This window comes from Panthera tigris, chromosome D1 (genome assembly GCF_018350195.1).
Source record: "Panthera tigris isolate Pti1 chromosome D1, P.tigris_Pti1_mat1.1, whole genome shotgun sequence".
NCBI classification, from domain to species: domain Eukaryota; kingdom Metazoa; phylum Chordata; class Mammalia; order Carnivora; family Felidae; genus Panthera; species Panthera tigris.
In genome coordinates this window covers 84,797,158-84,815,461 of record NC_056669.1, presented here as the reverse complement: position 1 = coordinate 84,815,461, position 18,304 = coordinate 84,797,158, and the positions used below count along the sequence as shown (strand labels likewise).

At 33.0% G+C, this 18,304-nt stretch overlaps 1 protein-coding gene across 2 annotated transcripts in view; it reads left to right on the top strand.

Moving 5' to 3' along the window:
* DCDC1 (doublecortin domain containing 1) overlaps positions 1-18,304 on the top strand; it is a 490,317-nt gene that overhangs the window by 107,987 nt on the left and 364,026 nt on the right. For both annotated transcript variants that reach the window (XM_042959037.1, XM_042959036.1), the window contains one exon: positions 211-377. In XM_042959037.1, the coding sequence (XP_042814971.1) occupies positions 211-377 (167 nt within the window). The remainder of the gene's footprint in view (positions 1-210; positions 378-18,304) is intronic.

Here is an 18,304-nt window from a genome sequence, read left to right as displayed (position 1 = left end):
AGCTTATGAGTCTTGCATGGGGGGGTGTCTCAATATAAATACATCCTTCATGGTGGCCACTAGTAATGCAGGAATTGCCTCTGTAAGACTTAACCCAGGTCAGATATAAATAATAGATGTTAAGAGTTAGTTCTGGTACTGGGGCTATGTTCCAGGCAGTGCATTTCAGTTGGGTCAAAAGAATTTATTTTCCCTTATTTTCTTGCATAGTACCTCTGCTTGAAAAATGCCTGCAAAATTCCATCACACCTTTGCGGGGACCAGTTTGGGTCTCTAAGGGAGAAGGTTTCAGCCCCTCAGGAGCTAAGATGTACATCCAAGGAGTTCTTTTGGCCTTGTACCAACGACTAAAGTCTGCAAAAAAATATTATAAACAGGTGAGTCACCCCTCTTTAAAACTTGCTTTATTCTGTGTTTTAAAATGTACTTGGTTGTATAGAAGCAATGATTGGCATTGTGTCATTAAAAAAAAAAAAAACTGTGACATGTATTTTGTGAACTCAGTGCCCGTTAGGGAGCCAAAATGCTTCTTCTGTAATCTCAAAGCCAACAATAATGGGGCTAATTGTATCTGTCTTTTGGTATGGGATGTCATATGTCTCATCTTTTCTTGCTGCATACTGTGCAAAGCGAAGGCAACTCCTTATGTGGAATTTCTATAGACAGTTACTTTAAGCAAGAAAATGAATAGCTCCTAAAGCAGTTGAAGGTTTTAATGTTCAGCTTTCTTTTTTCTTTTCTTTTCTTTTTGTTTTTTTCAGTATGAAATCAGAATTGCTGTTGTAGAAGTTGGGCTAAAATGTAAACCAATCACATTCTGCGAAATGAAATTGTGAATTAATTTCTTGTCAGGACTAACTCACTTCATTTATGCTTATTTAACCTGTATGTTTATAAAGTAAAGAAATAGAACTAATATATCTGAATCAGTTTAAAATTGGTTTTGTCCTTTAATTTCTAAGTATCCCATCCTATAACTCTGTGTGTGTGTGTGTGTGTGTGTGTGTGTGTGTGTGTGTGTGTGTAAAGACTGATTTTTTTTTTATAACTACTTATAGGGACTTTGATTTATCCTAAAGTAGAATTCACATTGCAAAGCAGAATGACGATGGCCATTTATAAAATAAAAATGGAGTTACCACATTTTTAGAATCCTCTTTGTACTTGGTCTTAAGAAGTTAAGCATACATTTTACCATGTTAAATAAAGTCTAGGTTTTCCATTTCTAACTATAAGGTTCCATTTTAGAACTGGGCTCATTATCTCAGGCCACAGGCCACCGAAAAATGAGTATTTTGAAAGCATTCTGCTATTATTGTGTGTGTGCTGGGGGATGGGAGGTAAGAATGCCATTCCGTCTCAGTGTTCACACAGCACCTCCTGCTGTCTGGTTTGGAAAAGTTCAACTTGTATTGGCTAGAAGAAACTCTTGAACTAAGGTATCCAGAACTAGCAAGAAATCTCTTCCCATGAGAAACTTTTATTCTCAAAATGTGATTGTTTGCTTAGTTAGTTAATTTCAGTGGATCAAGAAATGGGATTAATAATTATCATAGTTAAGGCTGTTTATGATAATAAATATGAAAAATAAAAATCCAAACTTTTAAAAAATATTCTTTATCAAACCAGTATCATATATAAAAACTGGTAGAATTATGTTTTGTTGTATTTTTGATTAAATTATTTAAACTGAAATATTATTTAACCTTTAAGATACAATTATATTATAAAATGGATTATGACCAGTTTAATTGTAATCATTTATTTGGTATTAAGTGATTTGATTCTACCTATTAGTTTAAAATTATTCGATGTTAAAAAAAAATGAGACCATACTCTAGTGCAAGAAAAGCACTGTTTAAATCAAATCTTAAAAAAACGTAAATCATTTTCTAAGTTTTATTAAAAGTGAGGATGTTAGAGATAAGAAACTGCTCAGAAAATAGTTAACAACTTGTTTTTTTTTCCATTATCCTAAACATCTAAAATTGAAATAAGTATATACAGTTGTACTAGAGTGAAAGGAGTTCTGTGTATTGTGAAAAAAGAAAATGTTTTAAAAATTACTTGCTGCTTTGATATTAAAGATTTCTTTATGACTCAAAATTGATGAAAAATACATTTTGAACAAAATATGAACAATAATTAACATGTTTAGCATCTCTGAGGTTGTCTATATCATCAACATTATGCCAAATTTGGACATATTTCAAGAACCTAGGCTCTTTGCCCTTCCTAACTAAACCTTTTACCTTTGCTAAGTTGTAATAGCTTAAAGCTTTGCATTCAACAGTTTTAATGTGATACTTGTCTAGGTTTTATTTTAAGATATAAAAGTGAAGAAAAGGAAATAGAAAATTAATATTATGCATTTCCATGCAAATTTTTATTTATTTTAGATATGCCCAATTGTATGTATTCTTGAGCCTCTTTTCTTTTGTATTGTAATAATATGACTTAATTTAAAATTATTTGCAGTGTTTAGAAAAGTCACTGTAGTGGTACCATTATCAGGTCATCAGTGTCTGAGTGTTAAGCCTGGCAGTTGCTTTATTTGTGAGTAGGACTTCTTAGCAGATATCCTTCTTAGCATTGATGAACTTTATTTGAACTGCATTTACTTCATTTGACCTTAGGAATAGCCTTTTCTATTTACTTTTATATAAGATTGTGTTGAGGAATCATTAGGTAAAATGGAAATGGATGATGATTCTTATTTGTTTTTAACAAACCTAAACTTGCATAATTATATGAACTCTCGATATCATTTCTATTCATTTCACTTCTGAGATCATATATAAAAACAGTAATTTTGTTTTACTGAGATTCTATCAAAAGATTACAAACTTTAAATTGGATGCTTTGGGATTCCCAAAGGAAATATCTTTCAAATAAACTGTGATCATAAAGCTTTAAAAGGAAAGTCAGAACTACTGGTTTTATGTTTATAAACATATTCATTTTTCAGTTTTTAACTTTAACTTGGCTATTATAGCATGCAACTGAATTAAGCCCACTACATTAGTGTGGTCTTAAGTATATACTGATTCATGTATATAAAATGAGATATTATATATAGGACAGCATAAAGTCACTTTGTCTTACATTTATCACATTCATTTCCTTAAAAGTGGAAACATCTTAGAAATTGCTCAGAGCTAAGCAGAATCTATTTAATTGGTAATCTTTGAAGTAGCATAAATGCATTCCTATGAAATGCAGTTAACACTTTCAGCGACAGGGCCCGTTCATCTCATTAGCATTCTTGTTAAGTAGTGGTGCTGTTGGTGGGGGTGTTGAAGGAGGAATGCCATTGTGTCGAGTTCCAGTGTTTGGGGACAAACACTGCTGTGGAAGGAACGTGTGAAAAGGCCACAGTCCTGTCAGTGAATGAGGAAGGCTGTGCTTTCTGTGTGCTTCAAGCAGGGAAGCTGTCATTCATAGGCCTAACACAGCTAAACAGAGGCCAAAACACAAGCCTGCACTACCTTTTAAAATGATATTAGTGATTTTTAAACATGATCTTCTTTATTTATGATCCTACGTAGAGCTTTTAGTTGCTGTCAGTAAACAAAATATATGTCAGTCTGTTCAGAAACACTGTAGAGATGCATGAAAGTCCATGGAGCTGTGCCAGGAAGCTATATAAATAATGATTTGGAATGACTGATTTTAAGTACAAACATGATCTTTGGGAAACATTCATTACTGGAAATGTCATCTTAATTTTGATACTTCTTTGAATTTTTCCCCAACCAACAAAATTCTCAGATACTTTTAAATAATGAATGCATTGCACTCTTAAAATAGTTTCAAAAAGAGTTCATAAGTATCCAGCTTTAATCATTTAAAGTGGTTCACAGTATAGCTTAACAGTTGTTATAGATTGCATAGTCATTTTTAAAATTCAGACAGAAACAAAGGAAATGAGTATCTAACTGTGATAGCAATCACCATCTTAATTATGAAGAGAATCATAGCCTTTGTGGAATTTAAGATATGAAAAAAATTGAAGGGTTTTTTTGAATTTTACTTCTCCTTTTCCATATTTTGGAAAGAAATGATCAACTTTGAAATTAAATTTTAGTTTGTTGATTACTTAAAAACAATAAATAAAGAAAATACACCCAAATATTTCTTAAACTCTTCAAGCATTTTCTAAACTTAAAAAAAAAACCTGACAATTTCTATTTATGTCTGAAGCTAAAGGAAATGTTTTATTTCTATAATTTTCATTTGGAAATATGTACTTGGGCTGTTTGTAATAGACCATTGTTTAATGAAGTTTATTGAAAACTATAATTTTCTGCCTAAGTGATTTAAGCTTTTTGTGTATGTGGTCCTTTTAATTATTAATTAAACAAAGTACTTTTTGAATGCTGTTACATGCTATTTCTAAATGTTCTATATTTGATGTCTTGGGTATAAGAATCTCAGACACTGAATTTCTATTTCAGAGATTGGGTTTCACTTTCTAAACCGGATTTGTACTATAACTTTATTTTGCAGGCATGTAATTAGATGAGGAAATGACCATCCAACTGTAGCATATATTAGTTTTGCAGTTTAACACTGAAATGTGTTTTATTATTACATTAAACTAACCTCTACCAAAGCTCTAGATTTTGTTTAAAAACTTTCCTAAGTTAATGTTGGCCCACTGTACCCACGCTCTTAATCAGTTTGATACTTAGGTAGCAAAGAAATAATAATATAATTCTACTCAGAATAGATTGAGTTCAAAATATACTTGAATTACATTTAGTACTGACAGAATTTGTTGATTGCAAAGAGTATTTTCCAAGAAATGTTAATATTTTAATTCCCCATAAAAGAGGTGTTGAAAGTTTGTCTTTTTATATCTTGTATCTTAGGTCACTCAAAGTCATTTATTGGTCTTAACATGACTGAAGGAGTAACTATTTCTATTTCTTTATGTATACTTTATTATTGGTATGCCAGCTACTTTTTTCCCAGCTTAATTGAGATGCAATGGACATAAAACTTTGTATAAGTTTAAGGTGTACAACATGATGTTTGGATACACTTACATATAATGAAATGATTACCATCGTAGGGGTAGTTAACACCTTTGTCATCTCACATAATTACCATTTCTTTTTTGTGGTGAGAACATTCAAGATCTACTCTCTTAACAACTTTTAGCATATAATATAGTGTTGTTAACTATAGTCATTTGCTCTAAACAGGATCCCCATCTATAATATACACTAGAAATTGGGCTGTTTCCTTGATTTAGCCTTAGTGGGGCAACACCCAAAATAGTTCAGTTTTGAACTTCTTGATGTCTTTCAAAAGCTTGGAGCAAAATCAATAATATATAAATACAACTTACTATTAAAAACATTAAAATTGTGTTGCAGTAGTTTCAAGTAGTTGAAAACTACTTCTAAGGTTCTGCTAGGTAATTTTATAGAATATTAGGTTGTTTGTAGATTTGAATGATTGTTGATTTTTTTCTCCTGAAACCAAGCTGCATTCTAGTTACTTGAAGTATTTTAAGAACCTTAAACTTGTGTCTTTTTCTAAGTGTCATGCTTTGAGCAGGCCTAACATCAGTTAAATGAAGTGAAAATTGCATTCTTGTCTTGATAGAGATGAAAATGGATTTCTGGTCATGAAATAGATGTAGTTGTCACTTTTTAAAAAAGGTGTCAGCAGTTTGCTTCAGTGAGTAAGGTGCCAATTCAGTATGGCAGTAAACTTGTGATCTGAGCAATCAATAAAATGCTTCAATAACTTCTGCTTCATTACACTTATAATAAGAGGCTATAGATCCGTGGCACATAAAATGTTGATAAAGAGGATATGTGGGGACTGACTGTGACAATTTTCTTGAAAGTACAGTAAGTGCAATATTGCCATCTAGAGTTTGTGCATAGGTAATTATTACAGAGAGGGACAAAAACCATGATGGGATAGATAAAACAGGAAACAATATTGAAATATTGTTTATTTTCCATCATTTATCTTCATGGAACATTTCATTTGATTTGTCATAAAGCTGTTTAGGTCAGGAGAAAAATTTTCTAACCTGTATTTTTCTCTAATTCTCTTAGAATTATACTACAAAGTATCAAATATGTATCTTTGGCTCAAATTTGAACTTTTTACCATGAAAACTAGTTATTGAATAACTCACTTTGGAAAAAAATTAGACTTAAAGATTTTTCCTTTTTTTTTTTTTCCTGATAATTCAGTTACATAGAAACAGAGAGCTTTATTAGCATCTCAGTTGGGTACCTTTCAATTCAAAATATTATTTTTATTAATATTAAACACTCCCTCAAAAGTTAAGAACCAAGTAAGAGCTCTTATTTAAAAATGATATTTTAAAGTAATTTTGTATAGGACGATAAACTTTCCTGCTTATGTGATTGTAAACATTTTAATGAAGAGTAAGTTCCATCTGGATATTGAAAATATATCTTCACTTTTAAATAAACACTTTAAAAAGTGTTAGTTATCACTTTTTTGATTAATTGTTTAATTAACTTTTTAATGTTTTTTAAATGAATTAATACAGAAAATACATTTTTAAACTAAGCATTATTGAACTTTTCTCCCTCTGAATTTATGACTAAAAATGTCAGTTGCATTAATAGAAAAATTTTAAAAGTCTACCTTTAAGTGTTTTATGATACTTAATATAAAGTAAACTTAATATGGATATTGATGACTTACCAAGGAAAGTTAATTAATCTGGAAAGGTTATTACCTTTATTCTTCCATCTGTACATTTTTCAATTTGTGTAGATAGTTTTTATAAGTTTATAGACCTAAGCCTTCAGATTTTCCTGAGAATGACTTCCTGAGAATGATAACTTGGCATTAAAAGTAATATATTTTTTCCTAATGTCACACCGGTCAGGTATTTTCTGTTCTTGTACATCTGTGTGTGAATTATTTATATAATTATAAAAAATGGAAAAACAACATTAATTTATTTTCCTTTTTGGATCAAAGTTTTATTCTAAAACATCCTAATATTATATTTTCTTTACTTATATTTAGTTTAAGACAACTCTTTAGATAAGGGGCTCTTATTTTGAAATTTTTTAATCATACTGAATAGAAAATGTTGCATTTTAAAACCTCCAAATAAGTATAGAATTGTTCTGGTAAAGTAAGTGAAAGTAGACCTGACAAATTTTCTTTAAATTACTCAACCACCTACAGGTATTATTGCCTATGACTCTTTTGAAATGAGAATAAATTTTATAGAGTTACAGCAGCAAAGTGAAAGAGTGTGTTTGATAGATTCCCTGAACAGTTTCAACACCCACAGGTATTATTTGTAAGAAAACAATCATGCCGAGTCTTCAGCTGGTTAGAGAGGGCACAGCATTCTATCTTCACCTGACATCCTATCTGTTCCGTCAACATCCTGGGCCCCCTGCCTGCTGCCCCCTCCTCCCAAAACAATAATGCTCACCGAGAGGTTTGTGTGAATGGACAAGAATATGAATTTTTTTTTCCCCCTGAAGAACTAAAGCAGTATTGAAGGCATATTCCTAGGGGGAGGAAAACCAACTCTCTTGAGGATTGACTAGCATTTTCTATTTTCTATTCAAATTGATCAGTGTTGTCACTGATTGTTAGTTAAAAATCTTTGATTATTAACTATTGATTGATGAAGAAGACGCAGAGTAAACGTTTTGGAAATCGTTGCCTTGCTTTATTTTATTAAGAGACATATCATGGGTTTCCTCTCACCTGTTGTTGTTAATAGCATGAGCTTGAATACATGTTAATTAAAGCAATAAATTACTGATTTTTAAATAATATAACTCATTATTTGCCCATATTTTATGTATGTAACAAAGATGCGAAGGAGTATAGCATTAATTTATCACTGTCTTCAAAGTTTTTCAAATTAATTATATCAGAAAATCAAGTTTACATAATTTCCTAAAAATAATCAGGATACTGTTACTAAATTTTTAAGATATTTCAAGTTCCTAAATAAAGCAAATCATATACATGGATAAGGATACATCAAGAAACCATTCGTCAACACTTATTATGTCACTGGGAAGTAAATATTCAAAGTTTCAGAAAAGAGAATAACAACATAAATAAAAGTACTGAAAAGATCCTAGTCTTTAGCCTTGGCAAGCCACAGGTAAGTTATATCTTCTAGAGTTGCACTGCCTGATACACTATTAAAATCTCATGAGGTTTTAAAATTTAAATTAGTTATAATTAAAAAATAAAATAAAATGATTTAGTTCCTCAGTCTCACTATCCACATTTCAAATGCCAATAGCCACATCATCACTGAAAATTCTGTTGGACAGTGCTGTTCTAGCAGAAGAAATTCAGTCTAGATACCCTAATTATACTTCTGGCATTGAATTTTACATTCAATGACTAATAAAATAAAAAAGGCTCTTTTAATACGGTCAGGGTTTAAATCAGGGTTGGGTAGATACGTACTCTGGTCTTCACAAAACAAAATAAATTATGTTAAGAAAAAAAAAAAAAAAAAAAGAAAAACAAACCCTGACATAGGCCACAACCTATTTGCCATCTAACCACCAGATGGACACATGTAGGACTTTCAATGTGTGTCAAAATCCCTGTAAATAAACTATGTGGTGTGGTGTCCTTAGGGACTATGATTGTGGCAGTCACTGAATTAACCTAATCTTGTTTGGTGAGAAAAGATCTCCCTACTCCATGAAAAAAAAAAAAAAAAATTAGACCGCCAAAGAAGACAAACTCAAATGATGAAATGTTGAATAGTCCTTATGTGCTCATTAACCAGGGTTGATTATACAGCAGAACTGTCCAATACCTTGCCCTTGGGAAGCTTACATTCTTGTTTTGGAGGTAAAGCATAGGCACATGAAACTTTTAGGATATGCTTATTAGTGTGTACTTAAGTACTAAAAATATGTGGTACAGATTCTATGTTGTATGGGAATTTATAAAAAAGATTAAAAATAGAATGAAAGCATTTTAAGGTTGAAGTGAGCTTTAGAGGCCATCGAATCCAGACCTCTCAGTTTATAGATAATGATAAGAGTAACAATGATAATAATAATGACCTCATTGGGTTGTTATGAAGATTAAGTAGTTAATGTATATAAAACTCTTATCACAGCACCTGAGACATGGTAAGCTATCATCATCTTTATTATTTTTTTCAGCTTTATTCAGGTATAATTGACAAAATTGTGAGATATTTAAAGTGTACATCATAGTGATTTAATATATGTTTACAGTGTGAAAGGATTCCTACCATCTAGTTAATTAACACATACATCACCTCATATATTTATATATATTTTTTGAGGAGAATATTTAAGTTCTACTCTTTTAGCAAAATTTCAGTGATATATAATGCAGTGTTATCAACTATAGTTACCATGTCATATATTAGATATTATTCATCTTATAGCTGAAAGTTTGTACCCTCTTACCAACTTCTTCCTATCTTCCTATTTTCCACACTTTCAGTCCCTGGGAACCACTCTTACACTGTCTGTTTCTATGAGTTTGACCTTTTTTTGTTTGTTTGTTTTTTAATTCCACATATAAGTAATACCTTGATTATTAATATTATACATAGGCAATTGAAATACTTGTGCAAAATGAGTTGAGACAGCAAGGCAGAGCTATAATGGGACTGGAGCTCCATGTTTGCAGTTAGTAGGCAAGGTATGCTTCATTAACTGAAATATGGGGAGGGCTTGAAAAAGAGATTAATATAGGCAATGGTATGAAGTTAGGAGTGTGTAAGATTTATTTTCAAACAAGTTGTACTTGATACAAAAAAAGAAAGAAGTGATGTTGAGGAAATAAGAGCAGTGGGTGTAGATAAGATCTCCCATAGGTTGAGAGTGGCCCTTTTTTTTTTTTTTTTTTGAGGTTCAGAGTATAATAATGAAGAAATGTCAAAAGAGGATATAAAAACCATTGGGTATATTTTACATGATGACACTTAAGATTAACTCTGTCAACACTCCTCCCCCCCACAATATAATTGTTCTATTTTTTATGATGATAAACTATATAAAGTTAAAGAAAATTTAATGTGTACTTATTGAGAGAGAGAGAGAGAGAGAAAGAGTATGATCGGGGGAGGGGCAGAGAGAGAGGGAAACACAGAATCTGAAGCAAGCTCCAGGCTCCAAGCTGTCAGCACAGAGCCCAATGTGGGGCCTGAACCCACGAACTGTGAGATCATGACCTGAGCCAAAGTTGGACACTTAACAGACTGAGCCACCCAGGCACCCCTAAAAATATTAATTCATAACCCATATAGGGAGCATGATCTGGTGAAGGGACAAAAGTTTTGTACTGTCTCTTTCAAATGATTCTGTCACTATATCTCTTTGATTGTATGTATAATTTTATTTGGAGGTAAGGAAAATGGCTAATTGTGGACTATTTTGAATGTAAGACTGAGACTAATGGCCTTCTTCATCCTCAGAATTGGAGCATCTAAGATCCTAGAGTGGTTGAAGACTATGGACAGGGAATGAAAGTCACTGAGTTTGCAAAACATATGTTAGAGTTTACTCTAGGAAGGAGATACATGTTTCAAGTAAGCAAACTCATACACACACTGTACAAGATATGCAAAGAAGTATTTTTTGAGAATTTGTGTAAATTTGATTTGACTTTTCACAGAAGGTGTCACTCATGGTACTAGAGAAAAGTAAAAACTAAATTTGACTGAGGCAAAAAATTTTAACCATTCTTTTAGGTAGCAGCCTTGTGGATAACGAGGCTCAGATGCCCATTATTTCTGCCCTTCTGTGTTTCCTCCAGGAAGGCATCTAGGTTTTTAGGGAGATGGGGAGGTTAAGTCAACTGAAGTTGTTCCTCTGCAGATACCCAAAGAGCAAGAAGAGTAGTTTTAAGGAATAGATGACTAATTCTTAACTTATATGTGTACTTTTTTTTTTTTTGAAAAAGAGAGAGAGAGAGAGAGAGAGGGCACGAGCTGGGGAGAGGGGCAGAGAGAAAATCTTAATCAGTGCAGAACCCGACACTGGGCTTGATCCCATGACCTTGAGATCATGACTTGAGCTGAAATCAAGATCAGACACTTAATCAACTGAGCCACCTAGGCATCCCTCCATGTGTACTTTTTACTACAATTATTCTCCCTGCAAATGTGGTATATGCCTCTTCTCCTTTCCCATCTTTTATTATCCTTAGGCAGACCATACTTCTCCCTCATCCTGAATCTACTATGGTGCTTCACCCTGGAGTAGAAAAACCTCTAGCACATCAAACAAAGGGACATTTTGAAATATTGGTGCCATAAACTTCTTGTAGGGCTCTGAACCTTTCCTTTGTTGTTTATGTGTTTCTGTTAAGGAAGAAATGGGATAGAAATATGAAGTTGAGGAGAAAAAGGAACAGGTAAACTTTATGATTAAGAGCTTTTCCATATATTTATTTTATTTTATTTTATTTTAGAGAGAGAGAGAGAGAGGGAGGGAGGGAGGGAGAGAGAGAAAGCGTGAGCAGGGGAGAGGGGCAGAGGGAGAGAGAGAGAGAATCTTAAGCAGGATCCAGCATGGAACCTGATGTGGGGCTCAGTCCTACCTGGGATCATGACCTGAGCCAAAATCAAGAGTTGGATGCTCAGCTGACTGAGGCACCCAGGCCCCCACAAAGCTTTTCCATGGATTTTAAAAAATGGATGATGGTTGATATAAAATTGTACTGATATTTAATCTCACTGGATAGATTTAAAAGAAAAATTTAACATTTTTATTTAGTAATGGCAATATTTGTAAACAGCTGGAAAAGACATCCTTTGCAACTGTTTTTACACTAGCAATAAAACATTTTAAATGTCAACTTACAATGTTGGTTTCTAAGTGACGGTACATAGTTTCTAACTGAGGGGTGCAGAGGTTTCTAAATTCTTTTTAGATAGTAGTGAGCAAAATGTTTTGGAGTCCTCATGGTGCCAGGGAAGCAAAAGAGTCCTTTGAGCTATGTGGTCTTCAACTGCTGAGGAATTACTGGTCTTTTTTGCTGAGGTTTGCTCAGCTGATGTAACTCCTGAACTGCTCTCTTCTTGGGTAGGAGTGCTCGCTGAAAGCTTTAGCATTAGTTAGGCTCTTACTGAGTTTCTGCCACATTCTACATGTTTTCATGGCCTAGCTAGGTCTCCCTTACAGCCTCTGCAGTACAGTCAAAGTGGGCATTTTGGCCCTTGAATATTGTGGCATTTCTGGCTCAGGACTTTGATACCTTTACTTACCCAGTGGCCGTGTGAAAATTTGTAGGTCTTAATCCATACCCCAACTGAAAATGACTCAAGAAAGCTAGACTATGACCCTCTTTCTACCACTGCATTTACTCTGTGCCTCCATCCCCCTCACTATTGCCGAAGATTGGTGAAAGGGAACAGCTTCAACACAGTCATCTCCTAGAATATCAAATGAGAATCCAGATGGAAACCTTTTGCCCTTAGCCTTGTCCTCAACTTATCTAACATACCTGCTCCTCTCTAAGCTGGGCAATAGTAGACCAAAGCTCAGCTCTCTCTCCACACGCCCCTCCTCCATCTCACACCACCTCCTTCTCATTTCTTTTTCTTCCAGTCCCTTGAAATGAGAAGATGTGAACTTTGAGCTTTTGGCCACTTCTGCACTGGTGGCTTTTGAACTTCTTTGATTGTAATCCATAGTAAAAAAATACATTTTATATCATAATTCACAGCCAAAAAATACTTTACATTACAATTTAGTATTATAGATACACCTCTCCACATATGTATATAAAACAAGAATTTTGGGGGCACCTGGGTGGCTCAGTCGGCCAAGCATCTAACTTTGGCTCAGGTCATGATCTCATGGTTCATGAGTTGAGTCCTGTGTCGGACTGTGCACTGGTGTGCTGGAGCCTGCTTGGGATTCTTTCTTTTTCTTCCTCTCTCTGCCTCTCTCTCTCTCTTTCTCTGTCTCTCAAATGAATAAAAACTTAAAAATAAAATAAAATAATAAAATAAAATAAAATAAAATAAAATAAAATAAAATAAAATAAAATAAAATAAAATAAAATAAAACAAGAGTTTTTCAAAATAGGATTTAACCTTACTACATGTGAGACATTGTTGAAATCCTGGTGTGGACCCACTAAATTGATTTCACAACCCCTTGACATACTGTATAAGGACTGTATGTCATCCTGTACATCTTTAACATGGCTTTTGTAAGTAAAACATTTCTTCTATATTCTATTATTAAGACTTTCAAACATACAGGTATATTGAAAGAATTTTACAGTGAAAATGCATGTACCTACCACCTAGAATCTAGAATTAACATTTTACTATATTTACTCTACCAAATGGTACCTATCTATCCATCTCTCTATCCATCCATCAAACCATTTTTTGATGCATTTTCTTTTTTTTTTCTTTTAAAAAAAATTTTTTTTTAACGTTTATTTATTTTTGAGACAGGGAGAGACAGCATGAACGGGGGAGGGTCAGAGAGAGAGGGAGACACAGAATCAGAAACAGGCTCCAGGCTCTGAGCTGTCAGCACAGAGCCTGATGCGGGGCTCGAACTCACGGACCGCGAGATCATGACCTGAGCCAAAGTCGGATGCTTAACCGACTGAGCCACCCAGGCGCCCCTTGATGCATTTTCTAAGTAAGTTTCAGACATCATACTCATTTTTCCTCTTTCTTTCCTCTCTTCCTCTTCCTCCTCCTTCTTTTACAAGCTGACATGTGTTGTGAATGTTTTGTACCTGGGATGTACTCAGTTTTTAGGTATTTTGAATATTACTGTGAACCAGAGTTAGAATAGATACCCAAGCTGTGAGCAGAACTAAAGCCACAGGTCTGCTGGGCTCCTGGTTGGAAGTAATCTGTGGTGCCTAACTGAAGGATACTGTGTGAAGGCAGGGACAGGGGTTTGCAGTCCTTCCAACACCAATCTTGTGTAGCTCAGGAAAGCCGCTGAAAAATTTGCAGACCTACTGACAGGGCTGATAGATTTATAGAGACCTCTGGGCCTATTGAGTGAACGGGGAGCACAAAGATATGGTTTTATTTCTTAGAACTGAGCCAGCCACTTACTGATTCTCTGATCAGATGTATACTATCCATACTAGCATCAGATAGTAGGCACACCAAACAAGTTTTTAGGACTTGGTACTTCACTGAAGTCAGTGAGCTAGATGGATACGGTTTAAGGACTTCTGGATAGGGAGGGAGGAGTACCCAAAGGAGATTCAAGATAGGTTAAACTTCAGTAAGGAAAAAAAGTGAACTCAGAAGGAAGCAAACAAATTCAAGAAACAATGATGACCATATAAATTGATAAAATGTGTTGGTGAGCATAGCTAGTCACTATAAAGTTTTTTGTTGTTGATTGCAAGATAACACCTATCAGAGACATTCCACTTCCAGTTCTGGAATCAACAAAATGGTATAAATTACCTAGGAATAAACCCAACAAAAGATATATAAAACTTTTATGAAAAAAGCCTATAAAACATTTTCAGACATAAAATATGGAATGAATAAGCAGAGATATGTTAAGTTCTAAGTAAGAAGTCTACATATTATAAGGATATCAGTTCTTCTTTATATTAATCTATAAATTCAATGCAGCTCCACTCAGAATCCAACAAGATTGTCCACGGAACTTGGTAAATTTGGGAAAGCCAAGAACAAATAATTGCTACCACAATTTTAAAGAACTGTTCTTTCAGTAATGAGGAATTATTAGAAAGTCAAAATCATACAGTAGTGTGGTTTTAATGCAGAGATAGGCAAACAAATCAATGGGAGTAAATAAAATGTACAGAAACAAAACCATGTCATATTTAATATATGAGAGATGGCCTTACAGATCATAAAGAAAGGATAGATAATTTGATAAATGTCACTAGACATCTCTGCTTATTTAGATTATATTGTATGTCAAATACTTTGTCAACTACTGTTGTTTTTCTGCAGTTATTAACATTTTCATATATGTAGCTTGGCTGTTAATATAGTGAATTACATTGATTCATTTTCAAGTGTTAAACTAAATTGCTTTCCTGGGATAAACCCTACTTGATTGTGAAGTATTATCCTCTTTATATACATTATTTGAACTGATTTATTAAAATGCTCTTAGTGATTTTTGTGTCTATGAGCATCAGGGACATTGGCCTGTAGTTTCTTTTTCTTCTGTTGTCTTTGTTTAGTGTTGGTATTAGGGTAATGCTGGTCTCATAAAATGAGTTGGGAGGTATTTTTTTCTTTTTTTCTTTTCCAAGTTTGTTTAATACTTGTATTAATTCGTAAGTGTTTGGTAAAATTCATTAGTAAAGCTATCTGGATCTGGAATTTTCTTTGTTGGGAAGATTTTTAATTAGGAATTAAATTTCCTTCTTAGAAATACAGCTATTTAGGTAATGAATTCCTTTTAATGACCTTTAATAGTTTAGTAGTCTTTGAAGGAATTTATCCATTTAATCTAAATTGTTGAATTTTTGACATAAAGGTGTTCAAAATATTCTATTATCATCCATGTAAAGTCTGTAGAATTTGCCTTTTAATTTCTTGTGTTTGTAATTCTATTAACTCATTTTTCTTACCTGATTGATATAGCTAGAAATTTATTAATTTTATTGATATTTTCCTAGAAATGACTTTTGATTTAATTGATTTTCTATTTTTTAGTATGCTGTTTATTTCATTGATCTTTTTTCTTTATTGATTCCTTTCTTCTGCTTATGTAAAGCCTAATTACTTTTTTTCTAGTTTATAAGGTAGAAGCTTAGATTATTGTTTTCAGACCTTTCTTCTTTTCTACTACAAACATTTTACTGCTATAAATTTCCCTCAAAGCACTGCTTTAGTTGTGTCTACCAAGTTTCAATGTGCTGTTTTCATTTCTATTCAGTTCAAAAGATTTAACATATTTCTTTGTGATATCCTCATCTGTTATTTAGAACTGTGTTAAAAAATTTCCAATTATTTGGGCATTTCCATATATCTTTCTGTTATTGATTTCTAGTTTGCATTGTAGTCAGAGAGCATACTTTGTGTAATTTTAATTTTTTGAAAAATTCTGATATTTGTTTTATGGCTCAGAATATAGTCTAAATGAATGTTCCATATATGTTCTACTTTGTTGGTTGGAGTATTCCATAAATGTCAGTTTGCTCAAGCTGCTGGATAGTATTGTTCAAGTCTTCTATTATCCTTGTTATAATTGTGAACTTATATATTTCTCCCAGTTGTTTCAGTGTTTTTTCCTATACTTTGAAGCTTTGTTAGTAGAGTCATTAACATTTAGAATTGTTATATTTTCTTGATGAATTAACTTTTAAAAATTATTATTAATTGTTAATATTCTTTGTTCAGAAGTTTACTTTGTTTCATAGTAATATAACTACTGCAATTTTTCACTTGTGTTATCAGAAGGTAGTGCTTTTGATCCTTTTACTTTTAACCTATTGTATCTTTATATTTAAAGTGTGTTTCTTGTAAAAAGAATATATCTATGTCTTGCTTTTTCCTCCAATCTGACAATTTCTTATTTTTAATTGGCTTGCTTAGACCATTTACATTTAATATAATATTGATATGCTTGAGTTTAATTATACTATCTTGTCATTTGTGTTCTGTTTGGTCTCTTTTTTAAAGAAAATTTTTTTTTAACGTTTATTTATTTTTGAGACAGAGACAGAGCATGAACGGGGGAGGGTCAGAGAGAGGGAGACACAGAATCTGAAAAAGGCTCCAGGCTCTGAGCTGTCAGCACAGAGCCCGATGTGGGGCTCGAACTCACGGACCACGAGATCATGACCTGAGCCGAAGTCAGCTGCTTAACTGACTGAGGCACCCAGGTGCCCCCTGTTTGGTCTCTTTCTTTTCTTGTTTTCTCTTTTCCTTTTGTTTTGTTTTTTGTTTTTGTTTTTTTTTTTACTGACATCTTTTGAATTAAATAAGTATTCTTTTAATGATTTTTGTTTTATTTTTACAATGGGCTTATTAGTTATATATCTTTGTTTTGTTTTGTGTGTATGAGCATATGTTGCTCTAAGACTTAGAGTGTATGTATTTAACTTTTCCTAGTCTATCTTTGAATAATATTTATTACTTTATTATAATCTAAGAAACTTATACCAATATATTCCCATTTATCTCTCCTGTTCTTTGTGCTACTATTGTCATATATTTTACTCATACATAGTTAAACTCAGAAAATCTTACTAATTTTTATTGAAGCAATTACCTTTTAAAGAGATTTTAAAAGAGGAAAAGTGTATTTTATTTCTCATATACTTACGGGTTTTACACTCTATTCCTTAACAAATCCAAGTGACCACTTGTATTGTTTTCCTTTTGCCTGAAGAACTTCCTTAAACACCTCTTTTTGTTAAAAAAAAATTTTTTTTTGGTCTGAGAAAATCTTAATTTCACCTTCATTACACAAAGGTATTTTCATTGAATATGAAATTCTAGATCAATAGATTTCACCCCAAAAATTTATTATTTTTTTTCTTTTTAAATGTTTTTATTTATTTTTGAGTGAGACGGGGCAGGCAGAGAGAAAGGGAGAGAGAGGATATGAAGTGGGTTGTGTGCTGACAGCAAGCTGGATGCGGGGCTTGAACTCACGGACCAAGTGGGATACTTAGGGGACTGAGTCACCCAGGCGCCCTTCCCCAAACTTTAAAGTGCTATTTGTTGTCTTCTGGTTATATGAGTTTCTGGTGTGATGTTGGGTATCATCCTTACCTGAGTTTCTCTTGATGTAATGAGTTCTTTGTCTGCAGCTTTTAAGATTTTTTATCATTTTTTTTTCAATTTGGTCATGATGTGCCTTTTGTGTTTTTATTGGGATGGAAGAGGATTTATCTGCTTGAGATTTGTTGAACTTCTTGAATCTGTCAGGTTATAATATTTGTCAAATTTTTGGCCTTTATTTCTTAAAATACTGCTTTCTGTTCTCAACTCTTTCTCCTTTTTTTTGGACTCTACTTACACATGTTAGTCTGCTGGGTTTTTTCTCTTCAGTCTTTTTTCTCTGTTTTCTTTATTTTGAATTGTTTCTGTGATTACCATTATGTTGAGCTAGGGAACAAATCACCTCTAATTCCAGAAGAAAGGTGCAGCTACATAGTTTGCCTGGAATTAGGTACATAGTTTCAGAATTTTAAATATAAGAGAAAATTATATTCTTAATATAAACACTGTCTTTCCACTATTCTTCTGCCTGATTTCCTAAGTCTTCTATCAAGGCTGTCTTATCAGTTCAATTTTTTTCTTTTTCATTCTGTCACACTGGAA